Source organism: Caloenas nicobarica, chromosome 5, assembly GCF_036013445.1.
Source record: "Caloenas nicobarica isolate bCalNic1 chromosome 5, bCalNic1.hap1, whole genome shotgun sequence".
NCBI classification, from domain to species: Eukaryota; Metazoa; Chordata; class Aves; order Columbiformes; family Columbidae; genus Caloenas; species Caloenas nicobarica.
In genome coordinates this window covers 3,940,972-3,966,224 of record NC_088249.1, presented here as the reverse complement: position 1 = coordinate 3,966,224, position 25,253 = coordinate 3,940,972, and the positions used below count along the sequence as shown (strand labels likewise).

The 25,253-nt window shown below is 41.8% G+C and overlaps 2 protein-coding genes across 2 annotated transcripts in view; one reads left to right on the top strand and one right to left on the bottom strand.

Moving 5' to 3' along the window:
• Positions 1-2,138: 2,138 nt before the first annotated feature.
• The window catches only part of DDHD1 (DDHD domain containing 1), a 38,083-nt gene continuing 14,968 nt past the window's right edge, over positions 2,139-25,253 (bottom strand). Inside the window, exons 3-12 of the mRNA XM_065635762.1 lie at positions 24,926-25,054; positions 23,071-23,218; positions 18,028-18,134; positions 17,761-17,867; positions 15,984-16,246; positions 13,344-13,419; positions 8,041-8,190; positions 6,535-6,787; positions 4,806-4,982; positions 2,139-2,708 (exon numbers count right to left, since the gene is read on the bottom strand). Coding sequence (XP_065491834.1) covers positions 2,527-2,708; positions 4,806-4,982; positions 6,535-6,787; positions 8,041-8,190; positions 13,344-13,419; positions 15,984-16,246; positions 17,761-17,867; positions 18,028-18,134; positions 23,071-23,218; positions 24,926-25,054 — 1,592 coding nt within the window. The 3' untranslated portion in view covers positions 2,139-2,526. The remainder of the gene's footprint in view (positions 2,709-4,805; positions 4,983-6,534; positions 6,788-8,040; positions 8,191-13,343; positions 13,420-15,983; positions 16,247-17,760; positions 17,868-18,027; positions 18,135-23,070; positions 23,219-24,925; positions 25,055-25,253) is intronic.
• On the top strand, positions 8,682-9,328 carry LOC135989955 (ferritin heavy chain-like). The gene has a single exon (XM_065637114.1). The coding sequence runs from the start codon at positions 8,711-8,713 to the stop codon at positions 9,326-9,328; it is 618 nt and encodes a 205-aa protein (XP_065493186.1). The 5' UTR covers positions 8,682-8,710.

The following is a 25,253-nucleotide window of genomic DNA, read 5'->3' as shown; positions in this document are numbered from 1 at the left end:
AATTTAGACTGTAGCATGCAGAGACGTGACTCTACTTGAATCTGTGCTACAGAAAATGGGACAGCCATTTTTCTAACAACTTCAAAATTTAATTTTCAAATAGTATTTCATCTTTGCAGGAGGGTAAGAGATCTCTTTTGAGGACCAAAAAGATGAAAGTCTGCCCACAGCATGCTTAACTTCTTCGCATACACTTCAGAATAAATCTCCATTTATTCTTTTGAGGTATGTTTTATCCTTGTAATAAAGCTTGGAGATCGGTAGATGCTCCATGAAGCTACAAATTAGAACAGAATCATAAATACATATGCCTATTAATTCAGAAAAAATGCAAAGCGATGAGCAGGTATCGGTCCTTATCCTCCCTGCTCCTACCAGGAATACGCTTTATTTCTCCCTGATTTACCACGTATATAAAAGCAGGATCTCATCCCTTATATGGAGAGCAGGCAGCAAGTGCCGGCACGTCCCGATGCGAAGGGAACAGCTATTCCATAAATCTGAAACATGCTCTGGACAACAGCAGAGTTTACACAGACCACAAGAATTATAGGAATTAACTCCCTTTTGTTTACAGCGTTTAAAAAGAGAGATCTCGTGTAGATTCGGTAGCGTAAGGGGATAACGCAGCAGCGACACAATCCAACTCAAAGCACTGAAACACAAACCGTGCACATTTGGAAATGTTTTGCACGTTCTAAATATAAAAGGAGACTCTCCTTTTATGTTTAAGTTCTTCTAATTAGGAAGAGCTGATTAAACAACTTATCCGGAAAGGCAGTAATGCAAACAAAAGCCTGTTCCGTGGAGCAGAGGTGTTAAGCTTTCTTCTCCAAGAGGGTTGATTTTAATTTTTTATGATTCTCATCAACCAAGGTAAACACGTTAGGCAGGAGAGTTACAATTTGCTGAGGCTGGATGGATTTTTTTCAGAGATCCACACTGAAGCGTGGTCTTTTACACCGCCTGAACATCTGTGTTGGGTATTGGTTCCCTGCATTTATAGCAGTGCTGTTTCTGTCATCTTTTTTTCTTCCCATTCCCCTCCACTCCTACCTTTCATTTTTCTTCGCATTATTTTTTCCCCCTTTACAATCATTCCTAAATCCATAACCCCAACATACAGGCGCAGCTCCCAATTCCTTCCCCATTGCACCACAGAAACCAGCAACAGCCCAAGCAATATTATTTGGGAGAATAATAGTCATTCTCCCTGCAGAATTTCACGAAAAGGGACATCTGGGTGTTTTCCACATCTCCGAGCCACTGTCTGGTGCTGTGGGCTGATGTTGCCACATCTGTTTACACTGAGAACACCGCTATTCACCAACACCACAGCCTGTTTTTTTTTTTAAACAAAAGTTTAGATTCTGCAGCTTTTCCATGCGCCATACAGATCATAAATAGCTCTGCCAGAGGCAGCTCAGAAGCCACATATCTGACAGTTCTACCCCAGAGCTTTCCATGTTGTTTTAAAAATCTCAGCAATGACCTTTCAGTGTTTCATTTGGAGATTATTCCTTTTCATCGCAACACTTCTCTCTTGACTTCTCCTGAATTAGTATCAGATACAAACGTAATCTAAGCTATAGTATTCTCAGGCCTCACGACGTTTATTTTATGCCACTCTCTTTCCTCTTGATACCATCCTTGCACATAAATATACATATATTTTTATACAAACGCACACACATACATTTAATAATGGTAACCATAACCAAAAGACAGCTGGATCTGCTGCCAACCAAGTCGAATGTGAAATCAAAACCTCCCTGTGCCCGAGAAGCACTTGGGACCTAAAAAACAAAGGCAGTTACTTAACTTTGAGAAGAATGTGACTGATGTTGTTTGTGTGAAACCACAAATATTTATTTTTCATGAAAAAATACTTAAAGTGTGCCACAGTGTCCATATATTCATCTGAATAGTAGTACAAAGATATGTATTTCTGAGAAAAAGTCTTAACACTGTAGAAAATAAATGTGGTTCTTAAATTATGTCAAAAGAAACCAGTAAAAAAGTTATGTTTTATACATTGGAATAAAATGAAACAATTAGAGAGAATAATAAATTATAATTACAGTACTTCAAATATTTGCTTCATGCAAATTATTTTGGTTAATGGAAATTAATTTAGGTTGTTTTTTTTTTTTTAATCAACTGATCTTTTATACTTCAATGAACTAAACAGCACTTATGGTCATTAACAAGTATGTCACCCAAGCACACTGCACAACCGTGCTTACGGGATGCTACACGTTGTCTTGGCTTTTTATACAGTCAAAGTTAACAAGAATTTGGAATCGTTTCAGGTCTAATTAAGCACTGCAAAATGTTTAAAACTGTCAAGTGCTTTTAAATACAAATCATTTTTGCTCTTTAGAAACAGGAAAAAATCCAAACATGCACTTAAACCTGAAACCTCCATGCCATATATAGAGTAAATGGTTCAACAGTAAAACATCAGTTTTGTGCCATTTGTTGTAAAATTGCCTTTCCCATCCTGCCCCCTCCCCAGTCCAAAATTCAAGTAGTGTCTCTACTGGATTTGTCGGTGTCTCCTTGGTCGTGTTTGCACATGAAGGTCAGGAGGAAATGAGCGATATCCAGAGATGACCAGTAGGCAGTGTGTGATGTGACTGTGGACCAGTATCTGCTCTCCACGAGACCCTCCCTGAGCTCAAAATCAATCCTGTGCTCCAGTTCCACTAGAAATTGAACAAGAAACGAAAAAATTGGTTAGAATTGTGTGTCAGCGGAAGAAAAAACACCGGCGTGTTTTTCCATCAGCTTTCAGTTCTGATTCTACTTGCTGTATATAAAAACAAACATAGTATCTCTGTGTTTAACAGCATATCCATCTAAATCAACTGTGATTTTTAATGGCACATACATCCATTTTTATGCACATGCGTTTGGCACAAACCTCAGAGCAGTGCTTAGTCAAAAGGAAAAAAAAAAAAGAAACTAAACTCCAAGCTTGGAAAAAGCTGGCCTTCTTTAAGCAGCTGTTTTCCTTACAGTAACAATATAAATACATTTATTTATGTTCCTTATGATAACTATACAGAAGTATCCAGCAAATGTTGAGGCCCCATTAGGAAACACTGACTTTCAGAAGCTGGATGCTCAGAACTTTCTGAAATAAATTGACTTATTTGCTTTTTTAGTGGCTATACAAGGAGACTACACCCAATCTTATATGCCCCTTCTGAAAACCAGCCGTCCCTACACAGCATTAGCCCTTTTAATTTCCAGATTATTCCAAATATATTTCAGCAGTTATCCTTTCATTTCAATGGCGGGTTTGATTAATACCATATTCAAAGCAATTTTCACCGCGTGTTTAACTGGGCCAATGACTAACCTATTGTTAAGGCACTTCGGCGGTTAGAAAAAAAATCTCTATGAAGAGCAATAGTATAAAAAGGACGAAACTAAAAAGCCTGCTTAGCTAGAAAAGCCAAAACCCCATATGTAGTAAAAAACAGAGCCATTTATCAAAGCCAGTTGCAAGGAATTTTAATTCTTGGCTCCAAGAGCGTTAAAGGGAGCATCGCACAGGCACTGCCTCGGCTCCCATCGAATGAAACGGCGTCTCGACATCACCCTGGGAGCATCGCACTGATTTGCAAACGCAGCGCGGAGAAGGAGTCAAAGCCTTGGAATACCAGGAGACAATCGCAGCCATTTACACTAAGATACATATATATTTAAAAAGCAGTTTCCCTGCAGGAAGGACGCCCCGAAGGACTCTGTGTCTCCCCTCCCCGAGGAGAGGCCGTTGCAGGAGCTTGGTCGGCAGCCAAACCCACCGCGAGCCGAGCGGCCGCCCGCTCGGCAGCAAATCCTTTGGCGGCCGATTGCATCATTCTGCGTGCGGCCTCGCCGGCCCCACATTCTCCTTCTATGGAGCAGGGACGGGCTTTGAGCACAGAGGGTAAAGAAACCACGCAGAAGGTCCTTGACATGCTGCCCCCCCCACCCTGAAAGGACCTCATCGGTAGCTCCGCGATATTCGCCATCGTGCAGCTCTGTTTTCCTCAAGTTTAAAAGCAAGTCTCTGTCCTCAAATACTGACTCGGGTTATCTGTTGAAACGAACGGACAGCAATGCATCATGTGAACGCTGTCACAAGATACAACAAAAACCCCCACCTTGCAACAGTGCCAATGAGAAGTTTAGAAATAAAATGAAGTATGAATTTCTGTAAAGGAAGTACCTATACTTTTCCAAAAACAACTACCAAAATTGTACTTTCTGTTCTGGGCAGTTCAGACCGGGACAAGGGCAGCTTCTGTCTCCAGTCATACATGCCTTTAAATCCAGGTTGCTTCAGGATTGCAAATGTATGGGGAAATGTAAATAAATCCATTTTATGATAAATGGTGAGTGGGATTCTCTGCAGCAATTATATTGCTTTTCCTAGAGGGAGTCTAGGAACTACTGATATGCAGATATCATTAGCCAAAAGTCATACATGCAAGTGTGTGTATATATATATATATATATATATATATATATATATATATATATATATATATATATATATGGTGTATGTACAAACAGATATACAGATAAATCTTTAAGATGAAAAAAAGATTAAAGGGAGCACAAAGGCTCAGTCCTGGGACAATCTTAAAAGATTCAAAAAGCAGGAATGCATTCAGTATTCATGACTTCAGAGCAAAGCAACAGAATTAAATAGCAGCATATGTTGTTGTGGCATTTCCAGCCTCCCGTAACACAGAGATGCAGCTCAGTAAAGGTTTCCATGGGGTCTGTGAGGGGGACTTGTCACTAACCTGCAGGTTCGACAAAGCCCGAGCTGCTGTGCGGGAGAGGTGGTGTCTCAACACTTGTGGCCTTCTTGTCCTCCCCCTCGGCTCCATCTTTTCCTGTCTCAGCTGTCTGTGCTGTACTAGAGCGACCAAATCTCGAAAAAAGCATCCCGCCGAGGCCCTTCCCGATACTCGCAGCTCCTGCATTCAGCACGGAAGAAAAAGTAAGCACAAGGGCAGCTAAAATCAAAATGCAAATTAAAGTCACTGAAGCGTCCATCAATTAGAGTTGAGTGACAGACGAAGGAAAACGCTATTCATGCTTTTCTAGGGTGGGAACAGCTTATCTGACTTCAGTGTACACTGTTGATTGTGAGACTAATCTAGCGTACATGCAAAGGCTATAATTTGGAAACTGTACTTAGGGGAACAAAAATACATGATAACACTTCTGCAGCAAGAAATCTGGTACTTTTACAGATATGTTGTAATTTCTCTTTCATAAAAAGTCTAAGACTGAGACAAAAATGCTTTGTAACAATGTTAGTATCTTCTGTGTATAGGAATCTCATCAAGACATCTAAGATAATCCTCCCATAAGGGTCCTCATGTTGGCATAACCCTTCCAGATCTTTAAAAGGACTATTTTGGTTGCTCAGGAAGAGGGGTGTAAAAGCTAAGAACAGATCTTTGATGTTTTATCCTGACTTTGCTGCCACCTTATGGACAAGACATTAAAGATACTACAGTAACACAGCAGAAAGCAATCCTGCTTTGAAATACTGCCTATTTCCACTTGAGGACTAAACTGGTTTTATATATTTTACTTATTTGACTGGGAAGATTCCTGGCGCTACATCACATTAGTCTTCTTCCAAATCCCACATAGGGAGCTAAAGAAAAGCCTTGAGTCAACAAAAACTGCAAGTGCATGCTCAAATATAAGCTCCAGTGAAAGTGAATTTAAGCTCAGTTAAACCAGGGCTTATTTTGAATCAGAAAGCCAGAAGGGCACAGACTTCATATTAAAACAGCCTGAATTTCCTATTGTAAAATCATTGAGTTAAATGGAAATGTACTAGCTTACGTATTTTTTCTCCTATCCAGTATCAGAAAATGTAGTCACAAAACAAGATTTATTTTTTTCCACAAAGTGGAAACTATTAAATCACCAGGATGTTACTTCAATCAGGCCAACAACAATAAAGCAGCAATAGCATAAACTCCTTGACCCACATCCTCTCCCTACAAGCCTTGTCTCCAGCATACGTAAACTGTCTTCTCCTTAAAGTAAATGCCAGTAGGGATTAAAACAAGCCATAAGCATATACAGAACCAAAACAGCCAGGAATAGCTTGCTTATGGTTGCACCTCAAATAGCGAAGCTCTACAAAGGAAAGGAGGTTGGAGCATGGAGGGGGTTGGTCTCTTCTCCCAAGTAGCAAGTGAGAGGACAAGAGGAAATGGTCTCAAGTTGCGCTGGGGAGGTTTAGATTGGATATTAGGAAAAAATTCTTCCTGGAAAGGGTTGTCAGGCATTGGAACAGGCTGCCCAGGGCAGTGGTGGAGTCACCATCCCTGGAGGGGTTTAAAAGGTGTTTAGATGAGGTTCTTAGGGACATGGTTTAGTGCTAGAGTTAGGTTAGGTTATGGCTGGACTCGATGATCCTGAGGGTCTCTTCCAACCGAAATGATTCTATGATTCTAAGAAGGTCCTATATTAAAAAAAAAAAAGGGCATAAAGAACAATTACCTAATATACTCGCTTTGCCTATATTTGTTATAGACTCCCCGTAGTGGCGTCGAACCATGACTGGTGAAGTAGTTGGGCTCGGTCCAGTTGAAGCACTTTCACTGTCGGTAACTGAGGTAGATTCTTTTGTCGGGTTGAGAAAACTTGGCTTCATATGCTCATAAGGTACAGGGTTCGCGGTGTTGTACCAGTGGATCTGGACCGGCGAAATGTTGCTGTAGTGTTTCAGAATTAAAGGTTCTAATCTATAGGCCTGCGAGAGTCATTCAGAAAAGAAAATCTTGAGTGTCAAGACAAAAAAAAAAAAAAAAAAAAAAAATCAAAAAAAAAAAATCACATTCCCTTCCCATACAGAGTCCTCTCCAACCTCAAATCCAAAATATCTGCCACGAGTGTAGCCTAGAAAGTGACAGAAAAGCAGTGTTAAATTCTGGTTGACTTTTCTTTTCACAGCCTGGAAGATATATCGGCTGCCCAGTTGCTTGTGCGCTCCCGTTTGCACATTTCTCTGCAACGCTTCTACTACAGGTTGCTGTTACCACCACAAAAGCTACTGTTAATAGATGTTTGTTGTTATTCTTTGACAGAGCAAACTTTATATTTATAAACAGTTAAGCTTATTCTGGACAACACAAGGGAGCAGGAGGAACTGCCTATGTAAACACTTTGCTTAATGAGTCTTCATTGATCCCTGTGCAAACCATTAATCGGTGTGCTTAATAGGAAAAAATCGTTTTCTAGTGATTATTTTTGTTTACTCAGATGCAGAAAAGCATTCTGCAGTTCTTTATCTTAAAACTAAGTAATTATTTGGAGAGTGGGACCACAGATTGCATCCTGATCAATCGCCTTAGATATCCCAGGAAAATTCCATTTTTTTGAGCAGCTGGAGCCGAACAAGATCTTGAGATGAGCAGAACCAGCATGTTTGAAGTCTGAATATGCTCAGATTCAGGCAGAGCTTAAACACAAAAGTATCCCCAAATTATCATTCTACAGCATGAAATCTCAAATCGAGCTTGCATCAAAGGCCCTTTGATGACAGTCAATGCTGGCTGCCTATGGAAGAGCAGAAGGGCAGGGCAAAGCTACACCAAAACTATCCCACTCTCTCATAATTTGTTACTCAGGACCCTTTGGGAAATAAAACTGTCTCTGTTTTTCTACAGTATCCTGTAAATTGCTTGTGAAGCCTTTTTTAACAGCAGTAGTATCTTTGGACAGATGATGTTTAATGGAAGTCAGAAAGTTAAACACAAGTAGGAACTTGACTGAGAAGGATTATTTCTTAACATCTTTCAAAAAAAAAAAAGCAGAGTAATCTTAAATTTTATGCTTATTAATATGAAAAGAGAATAAAAGTATACGATATTTAAGGCAATTATTTGTAGGAACTGTTATTCTACAGTTATAAAAAGCAAGACATGCTTTGAAGACCACACATTATCACACAGCTGATGCTTAAAAATAGTCAAGGAAAAAGTTCCAACTGCAATTAAAACTCACCACTGGATCTGTTGGATGAAAAATATTTAGTAAGCGGTTACAAATTGTTTTGGGCAGAATGTGATCTTGACTGCCGCTGTTTCCTGGACGGACGCCACGCATTGCCAAAAACACCGCTAATGGGGATCCCATACAGAAGAAATTCTCAACCTAAGGAGAGATTTCATCCACGTTAATAAGGATGGAAATAATGCTAACACGGCTGGATTTCATTTCTCTCTTCCAACCAATTTCTCAGTTTCAACTGAGGGACATGTACAATATTAGTAAGTCACAACAGGGAAGACTTTGCTGTGAGAAGAGTTACATGTCATGGTGCAAAGTAGTCGGAAAATGAAGAAACAAGTTGGGTATTTGAACTGAAAGAGGTCTACCAACATTGGAAAGGCTGGAGCAAGAAGAATTTGGGAGACACTGAAGAAATTTGATGAGTTTCATAAGATTGAAGTCTGATTCTCAGGCGACTTCCCAAAGCTTACCACAGTTCCTTAATCTTACCTTAACCAAGGTCTCCATGACTTGTTTTGCTACATACACCCATTGATCAAGTAGAAATGCAAGCCACATTGAGTATTAAAGTCAACCTACAGGATACTTATAGTAGTCAAACACACATACGACCACCTAATCCACCATCGAATCTACCGACTCAACACCTTAAGGTAATGCCATGGCAGTGCCCACTTCCCAGGTGCGCCAGAACTACCAGCAGGACTGCGAAGCTGCCGTCAACCAGCAGATCAACCTGGAGCTCTACGCGTTCTACGTGCATCTCAGCATGTCCTACTACTTTGACCGGGATGATGAGGCCCTGAAGAACTTTGCCAAGTACTTCCTGCATCAGTCCCATGAGGAACATGAGCATGCTGAGAAACTGATGAAGCTCCAGAATCAGAGGGGTGGATGCATCTTATTGCAGGACATCAAGAAGCCAGATCGTGATGACTTGGAGAATGGCCTCACTGCAATGGAGTGTGCCCTGCACCTGGAGAAGAACGTGAACCAGTCACTGCTGGAGCTGCACAAACTGGCAACTGAAAAGAATGATGCGCACTTGTGCGACTTCATTGAGACTCTTATCTTAAAACCACCTTATCTTATCTTAAAACCACCTGGTGTTAAGCGAACAGAATGGCGCTTGTCAAAAGTGCCACCATGTCACACGTTAGGAACCACTGCCCAGGATAGGTACAGCACATGGAGAGACTCCACCAGCTACGCGCACGCTGGCCAAAGCTACTGTGACTTTGCTCTAGAAGGACCATCTCAAACACAGAGAAGAAATTGAGGAAACCTGGACTGACCCATCTGACAAAGGTCACTGAACGCGCATCAGTGGGAACGACTGTTGGTCACTACCAACTTGGGCCGGGATTCAACAGTGACCTAGAGGTGAATGGCTTCATATCCCACCACCAATCCTCAGAACATTGTCTCCTAGAAACATCAAATGTAAAACTCCATAGTGAAAAGTATTTTCAGAAGTCAAAATTAATTTTTAACCTTCAGAGCATTTTCTTAGACGAAAAATTAATTTTACCATGATCAGACCTTTACTGCAACTTCCCCAACAGTCGTGCCCAGTTTGCAGGGCGCTACAACCGAGCAACTCCCACTGTGCTGCTACTTTACCAGCACGAGAAATCACTGCATTCTTGCTCAGTGCGACTGGAGGACGCTTGGATTCCCATGTGCCTTCGCTATATGTCAGCACATGGAGCGCGGGCGTAGACATAATGGTCCGTTTCACCTATCGGATTCCAGCACTGATTCCTCCTCCTCTGACTTAGCACTGGTACCCCACCTCTGCCTTTCAAAAGAATGTGCAAGTCCCAATTCAGTTGGGAAAAAAAAAAAAATCTAGGTCTTCAGCAAAGCTATTCAATGCCATATGCTGCAAAGCGCTGCTCTGTCATCTGTATTGTCACCCTAGTCTAGCACAAAGCTGCTCTTCTTTCTTATCATCAGGCTTTACACAGACCCTTACATTTTTGCACTTTGGACAAAAAGCTTTCTTATCTTCAAATACAATAGAAACAGATATTCACAGTGCAATCCTATAAACTGAATAAGTAACCTTTAACCCTGTCTATCTGCTATTCCTGTATCGAGTGCCTGGAGTACACAATTAGTCTTTCTGCTTTAAAAAGAAAGCAGAAAGTGACTGCCAGCTTACGCTTGCTAGTAGATGCTTAAAAGGTGTTTTCTTGAATTCACCTGAGGTCACCACAGACTAGGCAAAAATTGCAAAAGGTAAATAGCTTCAGTGGTTACACAGTGCTTTTGTTCCATGATTTCTATTGCTAAATACAGGATTAACAGTGTCCACAGACAGATGCTTTATTCTTGGAGGGCACTGTTCCTTGCTGTGGATTTTCTTACATGCACAAGCCTTCCAACACGGTCTTCCAGCTCTGGAAATGCTTACAGAGTACCAATTGGTGGGTACCTTAATGGGTGGCACCAGACCAATATCAAAGCGGCAAATGCTACAAATAAAAATTAAGTCTTCAAAAAGTAAAGTCCTTTAAATTGCTGCCATTAGACTTCTCAGCGCTGTTGCAAAGTGGCTGAAGAGAAGACTGCCATGCCACCAAATCTACTAGGAATAGAGGACTAAAATCTTTCTAGAACATATTGATTAATTTTGGTGTTTCTCGTAGAATCAGGAGTGGGGCACTTCACATTTAATACTCCTGTAAATGTTTAACAACAGAGGAGAAATGTTTATGAACATGACCTTTCAAGATAGCATTTTTCTCCTGGGTATGATTCATAAACGGCAGACTTCATGAATTTATTTTTATTTTACGCAGAAGCTGACTCACATAGTCATCCATTCACCCTGAGACTGCAGTATTTTCAGAATTTAGAAAGAAAAAAAAGTAGCTGAATGAGCCAACAGAAGTGAGGCAGTGCAGCTCTTTTGTGCATAGGTAAATGTGGGGGACAAGTGAACATGTTCAGTGGTGACGTTAAAACAGAAGACACCGAAGGTGATTACAATTCATGTTTCTGTGCTGCCTTTCAGCCTGGAGGGTCCCAAACGACCTCTCAGAGCAAGGAAATACAGAGCTCTGCAGCATCCTCTGGCCGTTCTGCACCCAGGAATGTCCTGCAGCCTCAGCAGACAAGGGGAACAGAGACTTACACCAGTATTACACAGGGAATTGAACTGGGCATCTGTGTGTAGAACTACCATGGCACATTTCTGCATTCAGTTTAAAGGCTTCGTTCTCTCCGATAAGGCTGAACGTCAGCATCCCATTGATCTCTCATCATTCTTGTGCATGTGGTAAATCACCAGTATCGTAAATATTTCGTGATAGTTGTTATCAACATTGGCATCACTGTCAGGTGATGCTACACAGAAACCACAAGGCCAAGTACAAGCGGGAGCAAGTTTCTGTAACCCTGGGTGAATGAGAAGTTCTGAGGAATCCTGAAGCACTTTAGGACAGCACACTGATGAGTCCAGATTTAAATGAATTTCCATCTCAGTATTAGGGAGCCACTGCAGTAGGTCCTGCCCTCCCCTTCCCCACTGTCATCGAAAATCATCCAACAACAGTTATTTCAAGCACCACAAGTCATCAAGAGGCAGGCATCACACCATTCCCCATGTTCTCATGTTCTTCAGCTCCTTTAGCCTTTAACTCTGACTCCTCTTACACAGATGCTGGGGGGAAGGCTGCACATTTACATTTACGACGGGGTATTGGCTTTGCTTTTAAGTCATGCAGGTTCTATTGATTTAACAGTTTATTCAATTATGCCATCTGATGAGAAGTAGAGGAAAAGAGGCAAACATACCTCACTCTCAAGTTCCCATTCTGGTGGCTTGTCCAATATATTATTAGAGTAAAATACATACCATATTGTGGCTTTTTTTTTTTTTTTTTTACCTCCCCAAAGGGTCAGTCAATCACAGAGATCATTTCCTCTAACATGGAAAAATGAGCCAAGTTAGCTGTTATATTTATTCTTGTGCTTGCCTTGCCAAAAAGCTACCTTTGTGCTTGCTCAACATCAAGCAAGCTTAATTCTGCTTAACGTAGGACTAGTGACTTTGTCTCATCCTGGGAAGCTGAATTTGTTTCAGTCCATAAAAGTGGCAACACGCGGACAGTCACCAGCCTTTTTATTACAGTTGTACGTCCCTGCTCGTGGCAGGAGGCTGGACTAGATGACCTCTTCCAACACAAACTATCCTATGATTCTATGCCCGTTTTGTTGTGTAACACGGCCTGAGGACAACAACATCTTCCTTTCAGTAAGGGTAAGAAAAATTATGTACTGTCATGGAAAATTACCTAGCAGTAATTTGGACTGATACTGTCCTCTTCTCCCTTTCTTTTCCCCCTCTTTCCCTGCTCCCTCTAGAAAGCACCTGTTCAAAAAAAAATCTTCAGTTTGAACACAACCGAGTGAAGAAGAATCTTTTCCAGAGCTGGAAGAATAACAGCCTGACTCCAGCTTCCTTGATAGTAGGGATAATGGCATGATACATGCTTTTAAGCAGTGGTGAAAAGGAGAAGGCTATGACAAACTGAATTATGGTTAGTTTCCCCCTTTTTTATGGCTCAAGATTGACCTTGGCTTCTAAGACACCCTCGGAATATAGAAAGAAAGAAAAACGGCAAGTTAAGAAACAATAATCTATTTTCTTCTGATCTATCACGTCACATTTTTACTGTTTAATATTTCAGGATATAGTCAAGCAAGCATAAAGTGTTACACATCCCACCAAGGAGATAGAAAACGCTTTTTCCCAAGGACAGGAAGTCATAGCAAATTATACAGCTGATTAGCAAGCAATCTATTTCATAAGACTAAAAGGAACTTGTGCTAACTGTCAAAGCACTGGAATTTGGAAGGAAAATCCACTGCTGGAGGAAATTCAATCAGATCTGCTCAGAGATGTGACATGTTAGAAGTCCCCAAGGAAAATGGATTAGTCTACCAAGTAGAAGTGAAATTGTTTAAGATACGAGATTAATGATGTAATTTGCCAAATAGCTTTTACCTTCCCACACAGTTGTACGTGTAGTATTTTATCAACCTAGATGCAGGTTTATATATTTACATATAAACATATATATTTGTAATAAATAGTAATACATGAATACAGTAACATGTTTACAAAAACGTACACACATTTCAACCAATACGTTAAAATTATTCTACCAACATCATGTCTAGGGATGTAAAAAAAAAAAAAAAAGTACGCAGAATAACTCATTTTGCAGGTGTATTTTTACAGCAAGTAGATCATTCACTAAAAACCTCTCCAACATACATACCTTAAATTTTAAGGCAGGTGGGTTTGATACGGTGGATGCCGTTAACTCACGTAACCTCTCTTCTATCTCTCTCACCCTAGAAAATAGAGATCATTCTGAGATCCAATTAAAAAAAATGTAGCTTTAACCTCCCTGATCCAAACAGGCGCTCCTGTGGGGTTTGACAGTTTTGCATGCTAGGAAGAGGCAGGTCTGGCATCGGTATTTCTTGGAGGCGGTCCGACAGATAAAGAGTCAATGTCTGTGAAATCCTGTCGCTATGCCCACAGAAGGATTCAATCCAGACACGACAGTTTCCTTGTTCACCACCCCAAACATCTGCCCACCCCCCTTCCTCAGGAGGGGGTGACTCACCTCCTGTTTCCTTGGTGTTTTTTGCAGCCAAATCACCTGGTTTGTTTTTTGTTTTGTTTGTTTGGGTTTTTTTGTTTTGTCTTTTTTTTTTTTTTAAAAAAAAAGAAAAAAAGACAGTGCCACAGGAAACTCCATGGCCTAAGCATTATGGAGTTCTGTATTGTGGTAGAATATCTAAAGAGCAGTGTCCCACCCTTTCAACTATTATTGAAAAAGGTTGTTCACGTCTTCTTCTGGTTAGCCTGAATTAAAAATGTAGCTACAATATAAATCATAGAATGGTTTGGGTTGGGAGGGACCTTCAAGCCCATCCAGTGCCCCCCCTGCCATGAGCAGGGACATCTGCACCAGCTCAGGTTGCTCAGAGCCCCGTCCAGCCTGGCCTGGGATGTCTCCAGGGATGGTTCATCCACCACCTCTCTGGCCAACCTGGGACAGGCTCTCACCACCTTCAGTATATAAAAAAAAAATCTCTTCCTCATGTCCAGCCTGAATCTCCCCTCCTTTAGTTTAAAACCATCACCCCTTGTCCTATTGCAACAGGCCCTGCTAAAAAGTCTGTCCCTGTCTTTCTTTTGGGCCCCTTTTAAGTATGGAAAGGCCACAATAAGGTCTCCCTGGAGCCTTCTCTTCTCCAGGCTGAACACCCCATCCGGAAGGTAAAACTGCCCCAAATCCCAGCAGCAGAGCATTATGCCCTCTTTGGAGCAGGAAAACACCATCTCCTCCAGTTCCGCAGAAGCATCACGTAAGCAAATATATTAAGTGTAACCTCTGCCACCCTGATTAGAAAGAAGCAAGTCTAGAGCTGAGACTTCTCAAAGAGCATTACTTTCAAAAAAGTTTGTATGCTTTAATGAGTATGATTCAGTCTTAAAAAAGAAGGCATGCAGAATTCTTGACTCTTGTGAACTGCTGTTGAAGGGTTTCAATACACAACCTCACATGCTGTATGTATGTTATTCTACAATGTAGAATATTTATACATGCTACGACACAACTTACTCAGGCATAAGCATTTCCAGAAATCCACTATGCGTTTGCCATCCTTAAACACTAGAAATCCAGAAATTATAGCATGTCAGTAGTGTATTTTCTATCATTTCAGACTGAATCACACTAAGATGGCTCCTGAAACGGAGAGCCACTCTACCTATACAGAAGTGCCAGTCTCAAATGATACTTGGATTACTGTGGATTTAACCTGATGGCACTTCAGAGGATGCCTAAGGAGCTGGAGCATGAGTGTGAAAATGGTAATTTTTCCCTGATCATATGGTAGTGGTATGTCTCTATCACTAGACAACTTCATTAGGTTGATTACTTCCCTTCTCTCATTAAGATTTCACTTTATCCAGCCTTGCAGCTGACAGAGATGTCCTGTGCCAATCCCTAATTACACAAACAGCCATTTCAAGCACTGCAGGAGATCTGATGCTCTATTAATGCTTCCAAAGTACCACCAGGAAGGAACCAAAAATGTGATCATGCTTTATCCTCACCTCCCACTTGAAAGACTGAAGCTCAAGCTACTGAGATTCTCTATCTATGGGTGTCCCATAGCACCTCAATATCCAGGTTAGGACAGGGAGGTCACATGAACACTGTGTGGACACCACAATGATGTGCAAGGTCCCCTGACACTGAGAATCCCGACCACTACTTGCAAGGTGCTGAAACCAAGATCCTGTTTGTCACAGTGGGCAGTGCTGCTTCGCACCCCAAACAGCTCAAACATTTCTAGATGGCAGCAGAAAGAAGTCAGTAAATGATCCACCACAGAGTAGCAACCCCATAAACCAAATCACGGCAATCACAACATCTGTATCCAGCTGCTGGAGCTCCATTTCCAAGCTGAGCCTAAGAGAAAACTTCCATTTTCCTCTAGAAACTTCAGAACTTCACTGCTCAGGTTCTACTCAGTATTTCAGCTCACTGCCCACCTGTGAGCTACTTTGCTGTGTTTCTCCTCAAGTAGGACTAATGGCCTGACCTCCTCCTTTCTTCCTGGCTGTCATCTGCTCCCATTGCATCTGGCCAGCGAGCAGTAAGCAGCTCGTTGTTTGGTTCTGGTACAGCCATGGGATGTGGATTCAGAGCTCCTACTAGCAGTGTTTGGCATTTACCACTGCCACTCAGCACCGGGAGAAGAACATCAACCACAAAAGATAACAGCCATGGTGGGTTCTGGAAACACTCAAACGGCATCATCTAGGGATGTGGACTCAAATGGCATCATCTAGGGATGTCGTTTTCTCCTTTAACAATCAGAAGTGGATGCATTACCGTTGTTCGGCTATGTAAAGTTGTTCAAGTAAATGTTGCTCCTCATAGCTCATCCAATGGTCTTCAAGCTTCTCTTTCTCCTTCTGCAGCGACTGTTCGTAAAGCCTGAAGGGGTTCCAGCCAGTCATGATGTCGTAGGTGATGACGCAGCCCAGCGAGTGGGACACAATCGAGACTTTCCCTCCTTTCTCCTCAAACTCTGGATTCCGGGAGCAGAAGAGTGAGTATAGCCGGTTCAGCTCCTGCTCCAGCCCTTTCACCAGCTGTTTCAAGAAGGTAAGGAAAAGAAGTTTAATATCAACAGCTTATCACTCCTGTTTATGTATGTTCACATACTACACTGACCAGCTATCTAGGATGAGCGTGATAGAATCCCAGAGACATGCCAAGCCTCTAATGCACTTCAAAAAAATCTATTTAAAGCTGCCGGAGAGCTTTTCATCGCTTGTCACAAAAGTTCATGCTGGCCTCAGTTCCACAATAGACAGAGACACCTGATACACAGCAGAGAACCCAGGAACCATGAAAAATGAACTTTGCATTACTTAGCAACAAGAGAAATACAGCTTTTTGTATGCTTATTCCTAGCACTGGGAGCTTAGAAGGTTCATAGCGATCTCACCACCATTGCTGCTATCAGAAAAAGAAATATTATTAGGTAGCTGAGGGTTTAAAATGGTATTGCCAGCTGAAGGACTTATACTAATCTCATTCTAATGAAAGGTAGCATCAAATTCACAGGTAAACTTTGAAAGTCTCTCTTCTCCTAGCGCCAGTCTAACCATGCACAGAGCACCAAGGCTGCAAAAAGATTACCATTACCCCTACATAATGTAGTCAATACAGAAAACCCCCTACTATTACTACAGAAACTAATCCTAAAACATCCCCACAGGGGTTTCCAGGAAGCGTGACACACAGAAAATGCTATTGGGTGATGCACTGTACCTGTTTTACATGTTACTTTATCATTTATTCAAGGCTTTTCCCCTCTGATTAACAGGGTGTCTCTACAGCTACAGACTTAAGCACACATGTGCCTGCAGCGATATGGCAAATAAGGTGGGAGCTTCCACTATACGAATAGTCCCTGAACAAATGGGTAACCCAGGGGCCGTCTGGTTTTTCCTGCAAGGCAGCTGTACACAAATGCATTAAAACTGGCCTGGGCATGTTTACACATCCCATCTGACACAAATGAGGTGACAAATGTCCACAGATTTTGCAAAAGGTATGAAAGATATAAGGAACAATTTATACCCGGAAAGGGCTGTCAGGCATTGGAACAGGCTGCCCAGGGCAGTGGTGGAGTCACCAGCCCTGGAGGGGTTGAACAGAGATGAGGTTCTCAGGGACATGGGGTAGTGCCAGGGTTGAGTTAACAGCTGGACTCTATGATCTTGAGGGTCTTTTCCAAATAAAACGATTCTATGATTCATTCTAAGAATCTCGGGTCTATGGGCTCCCATTGCTTTGAATACACAGGTACATGAAAATGCCATAAAAACCCTTCCCATTTCTAAGCTGCTGACACGGACCCACTTTAGACAGCCATTTCTGCTCCAAATAAACTACTTTGATTGTACTTTTTGCTGTTTTTTGACTCCTTTCACTCTTAAAACTCTGTATTTTGATTACTATGGATGACCATTATGAACTTGCAAAGTGTTTGCTTTCTTTATGCACGGTCTTTCAGAAGGAAACTTTGCTTACGTTCCTAAATCTGTTTTAGCTTCTATGCCCTCCTCTAGTAAAACTTGCATAAAACTACACTTACTTCATCTCTGTAAAGAGGACTTGTATAATACATTATATCCATCGCGCTGCTGTTCAGCATATCCCTTATACTTCGTACTTTATCGGGAGTAATGGAGTCCACAGTGTCTGGGGAAAAAAAAAAAGAAAAAGATACTTGAGTTACATGCGGGAGAATTATAAAATCCAAACAAGGGATGTCCAGAGAACATGGTGTGAAACTTCTGGGGACAATTTTGCAGACTGCAGCTACCGGAACAGCAAAAGAACCAGTAAGTGAGAGGTGTACCTCCATCAAGCGTAAGTTTTGATCTCCATTCAACTGGGAGAAATTCAACATGTGTTGCAAGATTGGAAAAATATTTTTCTTCTACTCTTCTTACAGTATCTCGCAACCTGTAAGAAAGAAAAAAAGAACGCGTTCCTGTATAAACTACTGTTAGTGCTCTCATCAAATAAAGCCAATATATCCAGGAACAACACAGTTCTCACTGTTCAAGTATGGCAATGCATACTTACTAACATAGGTAACACCTCACCTCATGCTTCTGTTATAAAGTACTTAAATTCTCATAAAATGAAAATTAAGAATTTTACCACTGCCTTGAAATCCTGAATCCACTGAAATCAACAATGTAGACCAGTATGTAAGGAAGATAATTCAGAATTTTAATTTAATTTCACATCAAATTGGAAGGCTCGAGAGCTCTCAGAGTGAGAAAAAGGATCATTTATTAGCATTTTAACTTGCAGTAGCAGATGGACAGGCTTCCTTTTTAAAGCATATCTGAACATGAACGTTGATGCACCTCTGAAGGGATGTGTGAAACTTTAAAGTACCTCAGAAACAAAGTACATCTGACCCTTTTTGTTGTTCGGGGAGAAGGGGAATGACGGTGAGCTATATTATTTTAAAAATGCTGTTTTACTAGTGTTGTGTGAAAGACTGATCGGCAAAAAATGAAAATCGACACGAAATTATGCAAGTTAGTAAAATATCCATGCGTTCTACCAATCCATGCATTCTATCAAAAACATCCAGCAACCAAACTGGAGAAAGTGTCATTTTTTTCTTCCCTATTTTCAAAGCAAACCCCTTTTAGTGTTTGCTGCAACCACAGGCACGATGACATTAATCTCCCATCTGCACTTCTACCAGTCCAAATGCAATTTAGTAAGTTTAACCCCCTGAGACACTTTCCTTGAATATATTAATGCTCCTCTGTTCTCCTTCAATAGAAATGAGAGAGTTTAGCCTAAATCTCTACCAACACATCTAAAAAGCTAAAAATTACACGAAAAAATTTACAGGAAATCTTGATTTAAGATTACGGCAGCGCATATTTAATGCACCGAAAGGCTTCTGAGAGGCTCTACACTCTGCAAGGGTTTGCACACCACTGGAAATTTACCAAAATCGCTATTCTGGAGTAATTATTATAATGATAACCCACAGTTAAAATGCTTTCTAATGAGACTTGCAATAAAAATGTAATTGGTGATCATGGAACGCCAAGTTGATGGTGCTTGTGCGGACGTCAATTCTTGTGCTACAAGCAGCAGCACCGGTAAATACAATTTTTGAATCAAAACAGGAGATTCAGACAGAGCACCAGCTTCGGGTTAAGAGCAGCCAAGAACTGTCAAAACATTACAGCTACCATGGAAATACACAGAACAGTTACTTCATTCAATCTGCAAGCACAGGAGCTGATGAAATTTAAAGGGTCAGTCTAAAGGTCTGACCTTTACCTAACTCAGGTAAACAATAGGATTTTTCTTTTTTTAACTAGGGTAGGAAAAATGGGTAGTAACATTCCTAAATTCTAAATTTGTCTACTCTGCCGGAGGCTGTCCTGAGGAACCCCGTACCCCTGAGGCCCCAGAGGAAGGCAGGACAATGGAGGATGATGAGGACTGGGTTAGGGAGCAATTAAGCAATCTGGACATCCATAAATCCATGGGTCCAGATGGGATACACCGGTGGGTGCTGAGCGAGCTGGCTGAGGTTGTTGCTAGGCCGTTCTCCATCATCTTTGCTAAGTCATGGGAAACGGGAGAGGTGCCTGAGGACTGGAGGAAAGCAAATGTCACTCCGGTCTTCAAAAAGGGCAAGAAGGAGGACCTGGGCAACTATAGACCGGTCAGCCTCACCTCCATCCCTGGAAAGGTGATGGAGCAACTTATCCTTGGTGCCATCTCAAGGCATATCAAGGATAAGAGGGTCATTAGGGGCAGTCAACATGGCTTCACCAAGGGGAAGCCTTTTATGAGGACATAACCAGGTGGATAGATGGTGGCAAAGCAGTGGATGTGGCCTATCTTGACTTCAGTAAAGCATTTGACACAGTCTCCCACAGCATCCTTGCTGCTAGACTGAGGAAGTGTGGTCTGGACGATCGGGTAGCGAGGTGGACTGTGAACTGGCTGAAGGAGAGAAGCCAGAGAGTCGTGGTCAATGGGGCAGAGTCGAGTTGGAGGGCTGTATCTAGCGGAGTCCCTCAAGGGTCGGTACTGGGACCAGTCCTATTCAATATATTCATCAATGACTCGGATGAGGGAATAGAGTGCACTGTCATCACGTTTGCTGATGACACCAAACTGGGAGGAGTGGCTGACACACTAGAAGGCTATGCTGCCATCCAGAGACCTGGACAGGCTGGAGAGTTGGGCAGGGAAAAATTTAATGAAATATAACAAGGGCAAGTGTAGAGTCTTGCATCTGGGCAGGAACAACCCCAGGTTCCAGTATAAGTTGGGGAATGACCTATTGGAGAGCAGTGTAGGGGAAAGGGACCTGGAGGTCCTGGGGACAGCAGGGTGACCATGAGCCAGCACTGGGCCCTTGTGGCCAGGAAGGGCAATGGGACCTGGAGTGGATTAGAAGGGGGGTGGTCTGTAGGTCAGAGAGGTTTTCCTGCCCCTCTACTCTGCCCTGGTGAGACCGCATCTGGAATATTGTGTCCAGTTCTGGGCCCCTCAGTTCCAGAAGGACAGGGAACTGCTGGAGAGAGTCCAGCACAGCCACCAAGATGCTGAAGGGAGTGGAGCATCTCCCGTGTGAGGAAAGGCTGAGGAGCTGGGGCTCTTGAGCTTGGAGGAGAGGAGACTGAGAGGTGAGCTCATTCATGGTGATCAATATGGAAAGGGTGAGTGTCAGGAGGATGGAGCCAGGCTCTTCTCGGTGACAACCAGTGATAGGACAAGGGGCAATGGGTGCAAACTGGAACACAGGAGGTTCCACTTAAACATGAGAAGAAACTTCTCCACAGTGAGGGTGCCAGAGCCTGGAACAGGCTGCCCAGGTAGGTTGTGGAGTCTCCTTCTCTGCAGACATTCCAACCCGCCTGGACACCTTCTGTGTAACCTCATCTGGGTGTTCCTGCTCCGGCGGGGGGATTGGACTGGATGAGCTTTCGAGGTCCCTTCCAATCCCTGACATTCTGTGATTTAATATGTGTAAGGACACCAGTTCCCCTCCACAATCTAGAAGCACAAGTTCGGCAAAATCAGAGATTAGGTTTCATGGAAAAAAATATGCCAAATAACAATATCAAAGTATGCACAGTAAAATACAAGGATATCTCCAACATGATTTTTTTTAAATTAACATTGTACTAGTAATGCCAGAATACCGCACTTGATGGCAAATAAAAACCCCTCCAATTAACTACATTATGCCAAAATATCTTCGCTTATATTGCACAGAAATGTAGAATATACTGTCAGATTCCTTAACTAACCCTCCCCTATGCTACCGAAGTGGCTCCCAGCACATCATTCTGTTCACGTTGGGTCAGCTGAATGACGGTTCCAGCCTGGAGGAGGGAGGAACCGCCTCTCCCCAGATGAGTTCTGCAGTTAATATCGGCACCGACACGAGCAGGTTGTTTTACCAGCTGCTGTGCTACATTTAGATAATAAATGTGTTTAACTACACCGTGAAACAACAAAATCATGCCACATCTACCCAAGACCCGTTCATTCAAGCATCGACAAAACACATCTTTTCCATTTACCTATTTACAGGACATCCTGCAACCACTGCGTCTAACCACATTAATGATTAGATTGAAATCCATTCCTTAATGAAATTAGCACATATAATTTTCAATTACCCTGGAAGAAGAGTTCTGTTTTCACCTCTGTAACCAACAGGATCTGCCTAATGATGCAGATGCATCACATACGCTGCACCAATTTCTGCTCGAGGCGGTGACCTGAGGACAGAGCATCTCAAATGAGCTCTGGTAGAGTCTCTCACCAGCCTGGGCTACACACGGAGTATTCCATGTCTGGCTTATAAGTTGTATTTTTGCACCTCTCTTTTCATTTGTTTTTAGGACCACTTGTTCACATGAGGCTTTGGTTTTGTGCTGTGAACTGAAGTAAATACAGGTTGAAAAAAATACAAGAGTTTTATCCCAGGGTAGAATGAACCCAAAAAGAAGCAACAACAATGTACGTGGCAAAGACAAAATGCACAAGACAGTTTTTTGTGGATGGTAGAAAGGAAGACACCTGAACAAGTATTCCCTTCTGCAGATCCAAGCACCATACCAAAAAAATGCAAGGTGTCATGGAGTTTGCTTCATCTCTGTTCTCACCCTCATTGTAAAAAAATTCATCCTCATGTCCAGCCTGAATCTCCCTCCTTTAGTTTAAAACCATCAGGCCCTTGTCCTATCACAACAGGCCTTGATAAAAAGTTTGTCCCCATCTTTGACTTCTCAAGCTTTTCCAGGTCCCTCTGGATACACCTGCTGGTGGCACCAAGATATGGGCAAAGGAAGAAGACATGGAGACACTGATGGGCAGACCTAGGGCTGAAGTGGCATCTGCGCACAGAACTCCACAAAAAAATCTCACAGCAACAGCTTCCAAGTGCATGAAATAACACTGTCCTGTTAGGAACGCCAATAGTCACACTAGCTCCCCAGCTCCCTTCTCTTACCAGTATCCGCTTCACTTGACCATTATTTTGATAACCAGCAAGAACAATGGAGATTCCCCTCGATTTTAACAAAATGAAAAATCTCTCCCCGCTCCGCAAAGTCACTGACCACAGGCGCTAGAAATTCACGGGCCAGTCCCCTAAAAGCACAAGCGCTGGCCATGAAAACAGAATATATTTTTGTTCTTCTGGCTTGCAGCTAGTCCATACATTTGAATTAATGTAGAAAATAGTGTACCCACAATTTAATGACTCGGGGAAGAGGAGAAGGAGGAAAAAGTTAAACATACAGCTTAAACCAAAGGGTCTGTCGTCATTTATAAAGTCAGCCTTATATCCAGGCTTGAGTCAGTATGGCAAATATTACAAAGCACTCACATGGCTGTATTTTTGATGATCCTTCCTTGGTCCATTTTCTGTCCAATACCATGCACGACAAACACAATGTGACTAGTTTGTGGTGGCTTGTCTTCTAACGTGGCTTCTTCTACATAGCCTCTATGTAGCCTTGTCCCACTACTTGAAGCTGCAGAGAAAACATTATCCTAGATCAGTTACATTCTGTGGAGTGCAAAATGGTCTTACGTGTTGACACAAACTTGACTTTTTTCCAGACCAATAAAGTATTTTGAAAATAAGGTTATGTATAAAGGGAATAGCATGTATTTTTAAATATCTGCGATTTTAATCTCCTGAGAGATTCGAGCAACTAGGTGCTATTAATCGTATCAGTCAATGTACTACCAGGCCATTTCCACTGTAAAGATAACTAATGTGACGTTAGTCAACGTTTTGAAAAATAACTTTTTAGAAAACAGTTGTATAATAGTCCATCCACTTTTACAACACAATATCCTTCCTCTGTGTGTCTCAATCATTAAACTTCCTCATATCTCCACCTTACTCCCACAGCCTAGAAGAATCATGGAAATGATCTGGCCACAAAACTGACAAGTGTTGTCACTCTCTGACCCAATTAAGAGAGCTGGTCGAAAAGCTTTCCAATTTTTCCTTTTGGCAGGGAAAACCTATGTTTTATTTCAAGCTGATCCAAGCTCCGATTTCCCCAGTTGTTCTCTGGTTTAGTGGCCAAGCCAAAAATCAACTACCCAGGGAAAATCTGAGTGTTCTCTCACAGTCAAACCCACTGTCATGGCATGTATCCATCCCCCTCTAGTGACAGACCCACAGATAGGACCACAGTCTTACACAGGAATCCCAAATTGCTTTGGTTTTAAAGAGGAAAACACTAGAAAAACACTAAGGGCAGTTTTTACACAGGACAGGTTTGGTTTCTCAAGTAGGCCTCTGTTTGGTATTTCCACCCACAAGTTGTTTAGGGCACATCTTACTTGTTATTTATTACACACTACCCAAATAATATTCTCGATACAGAAGACTTCATTTCTTCTGGAACTGAAGCATTGAATTATATTAATTCTCAGCAAACATTAAGTACGTATCCACCCAAGAGCCCTGTGGGGTAAGAGGGCATTAATTACAGGACAGAGGCATGGAGATTAAAGCCAAACCTACCACATGATCTTGTCTCTTCAGAGACCAATGAACAAAACAAATGTGTATGTTCTCGTTTTTCTAGTTGTCCAGCATTGCACAGGAGCACCATCACAAGTTCCAGTTTTCTAGGTCGGCAATAATCTGCATTTTCCTTGAGAGAGACCATCCTCTCTCCCAACCATCTCAGCCTTGCTGGCTTTATGACTGGTAGTTTTGGGCTTAAACGACCCTGGATTCCTGCTGTAAACAATTTCTAAGTGCTACACCCCTGCTCTCAGTTCATACGTCTGTTTAACGAACTGAAAAAAAGCCAGAGCTGGTGAGAGGGGAAGATACGATCATGTATTTAAGGAATGAATCACAGTATGCAAGTACACAGCAATGAAGTCAAGGTTGCAAAGGGAACTGTAATTCTTATATTGCAGACACTAGACTGCTGCTGTAATATTTTCATATACTTATTAGGTAATGCTAACTGCTGCATCCAAAATAATGATAAAATGCATAATAAAAATAAGTCAGACTATTCACATCTAGTCACAATTATGCACGACAACCTAAGGACCCTAATATACTCCCCTGTGAAAACTGCAATGGCCAAAGCGGGCTAATCACATATTAAAACTTCAACCTTGAAATCTCCCTCTAGCATTAAAGCAACAAACTTAAAATCCTGGTATTTACAATATTCTTTACAAACTCTGAGAAACTTTACCTTTGGAAAAGCCCAACTTTTGTGTAACAGTTCTTGCAATTTTAGATGTTGTTGCATCACTGTAAAGATAAACTTCATCCACACTGTGCCAGTCCACATGGTTGCGACTCAACTTTAGACTATGAATTGCTGCAGCAAAAAGGAACAACATTTAATTTAGAAGGGTAAGAGGGGAAAAACAAAAAGTCTCTTTGAAGAGAGAGAGAAAAGGGTAGTTTATATACAGGTTAAAAATCTAGAGCTCCATTATATCTAAATCTATTACTTCTTACCTTGAAAAGTTTTTACATTTAGGATTTATCTCACCAGGACAAGCAGCTGTTTGGAG

Excerpts from the sequence above, each read along its gene's own strand:
- LOC135989955 (XM_065637114.1), top strand. The coding sequence starts at position 8,711 with ATGGCAGTGCCCACTTCCCAGGTGCGCCAGAACTACCAGCAGGACTGC.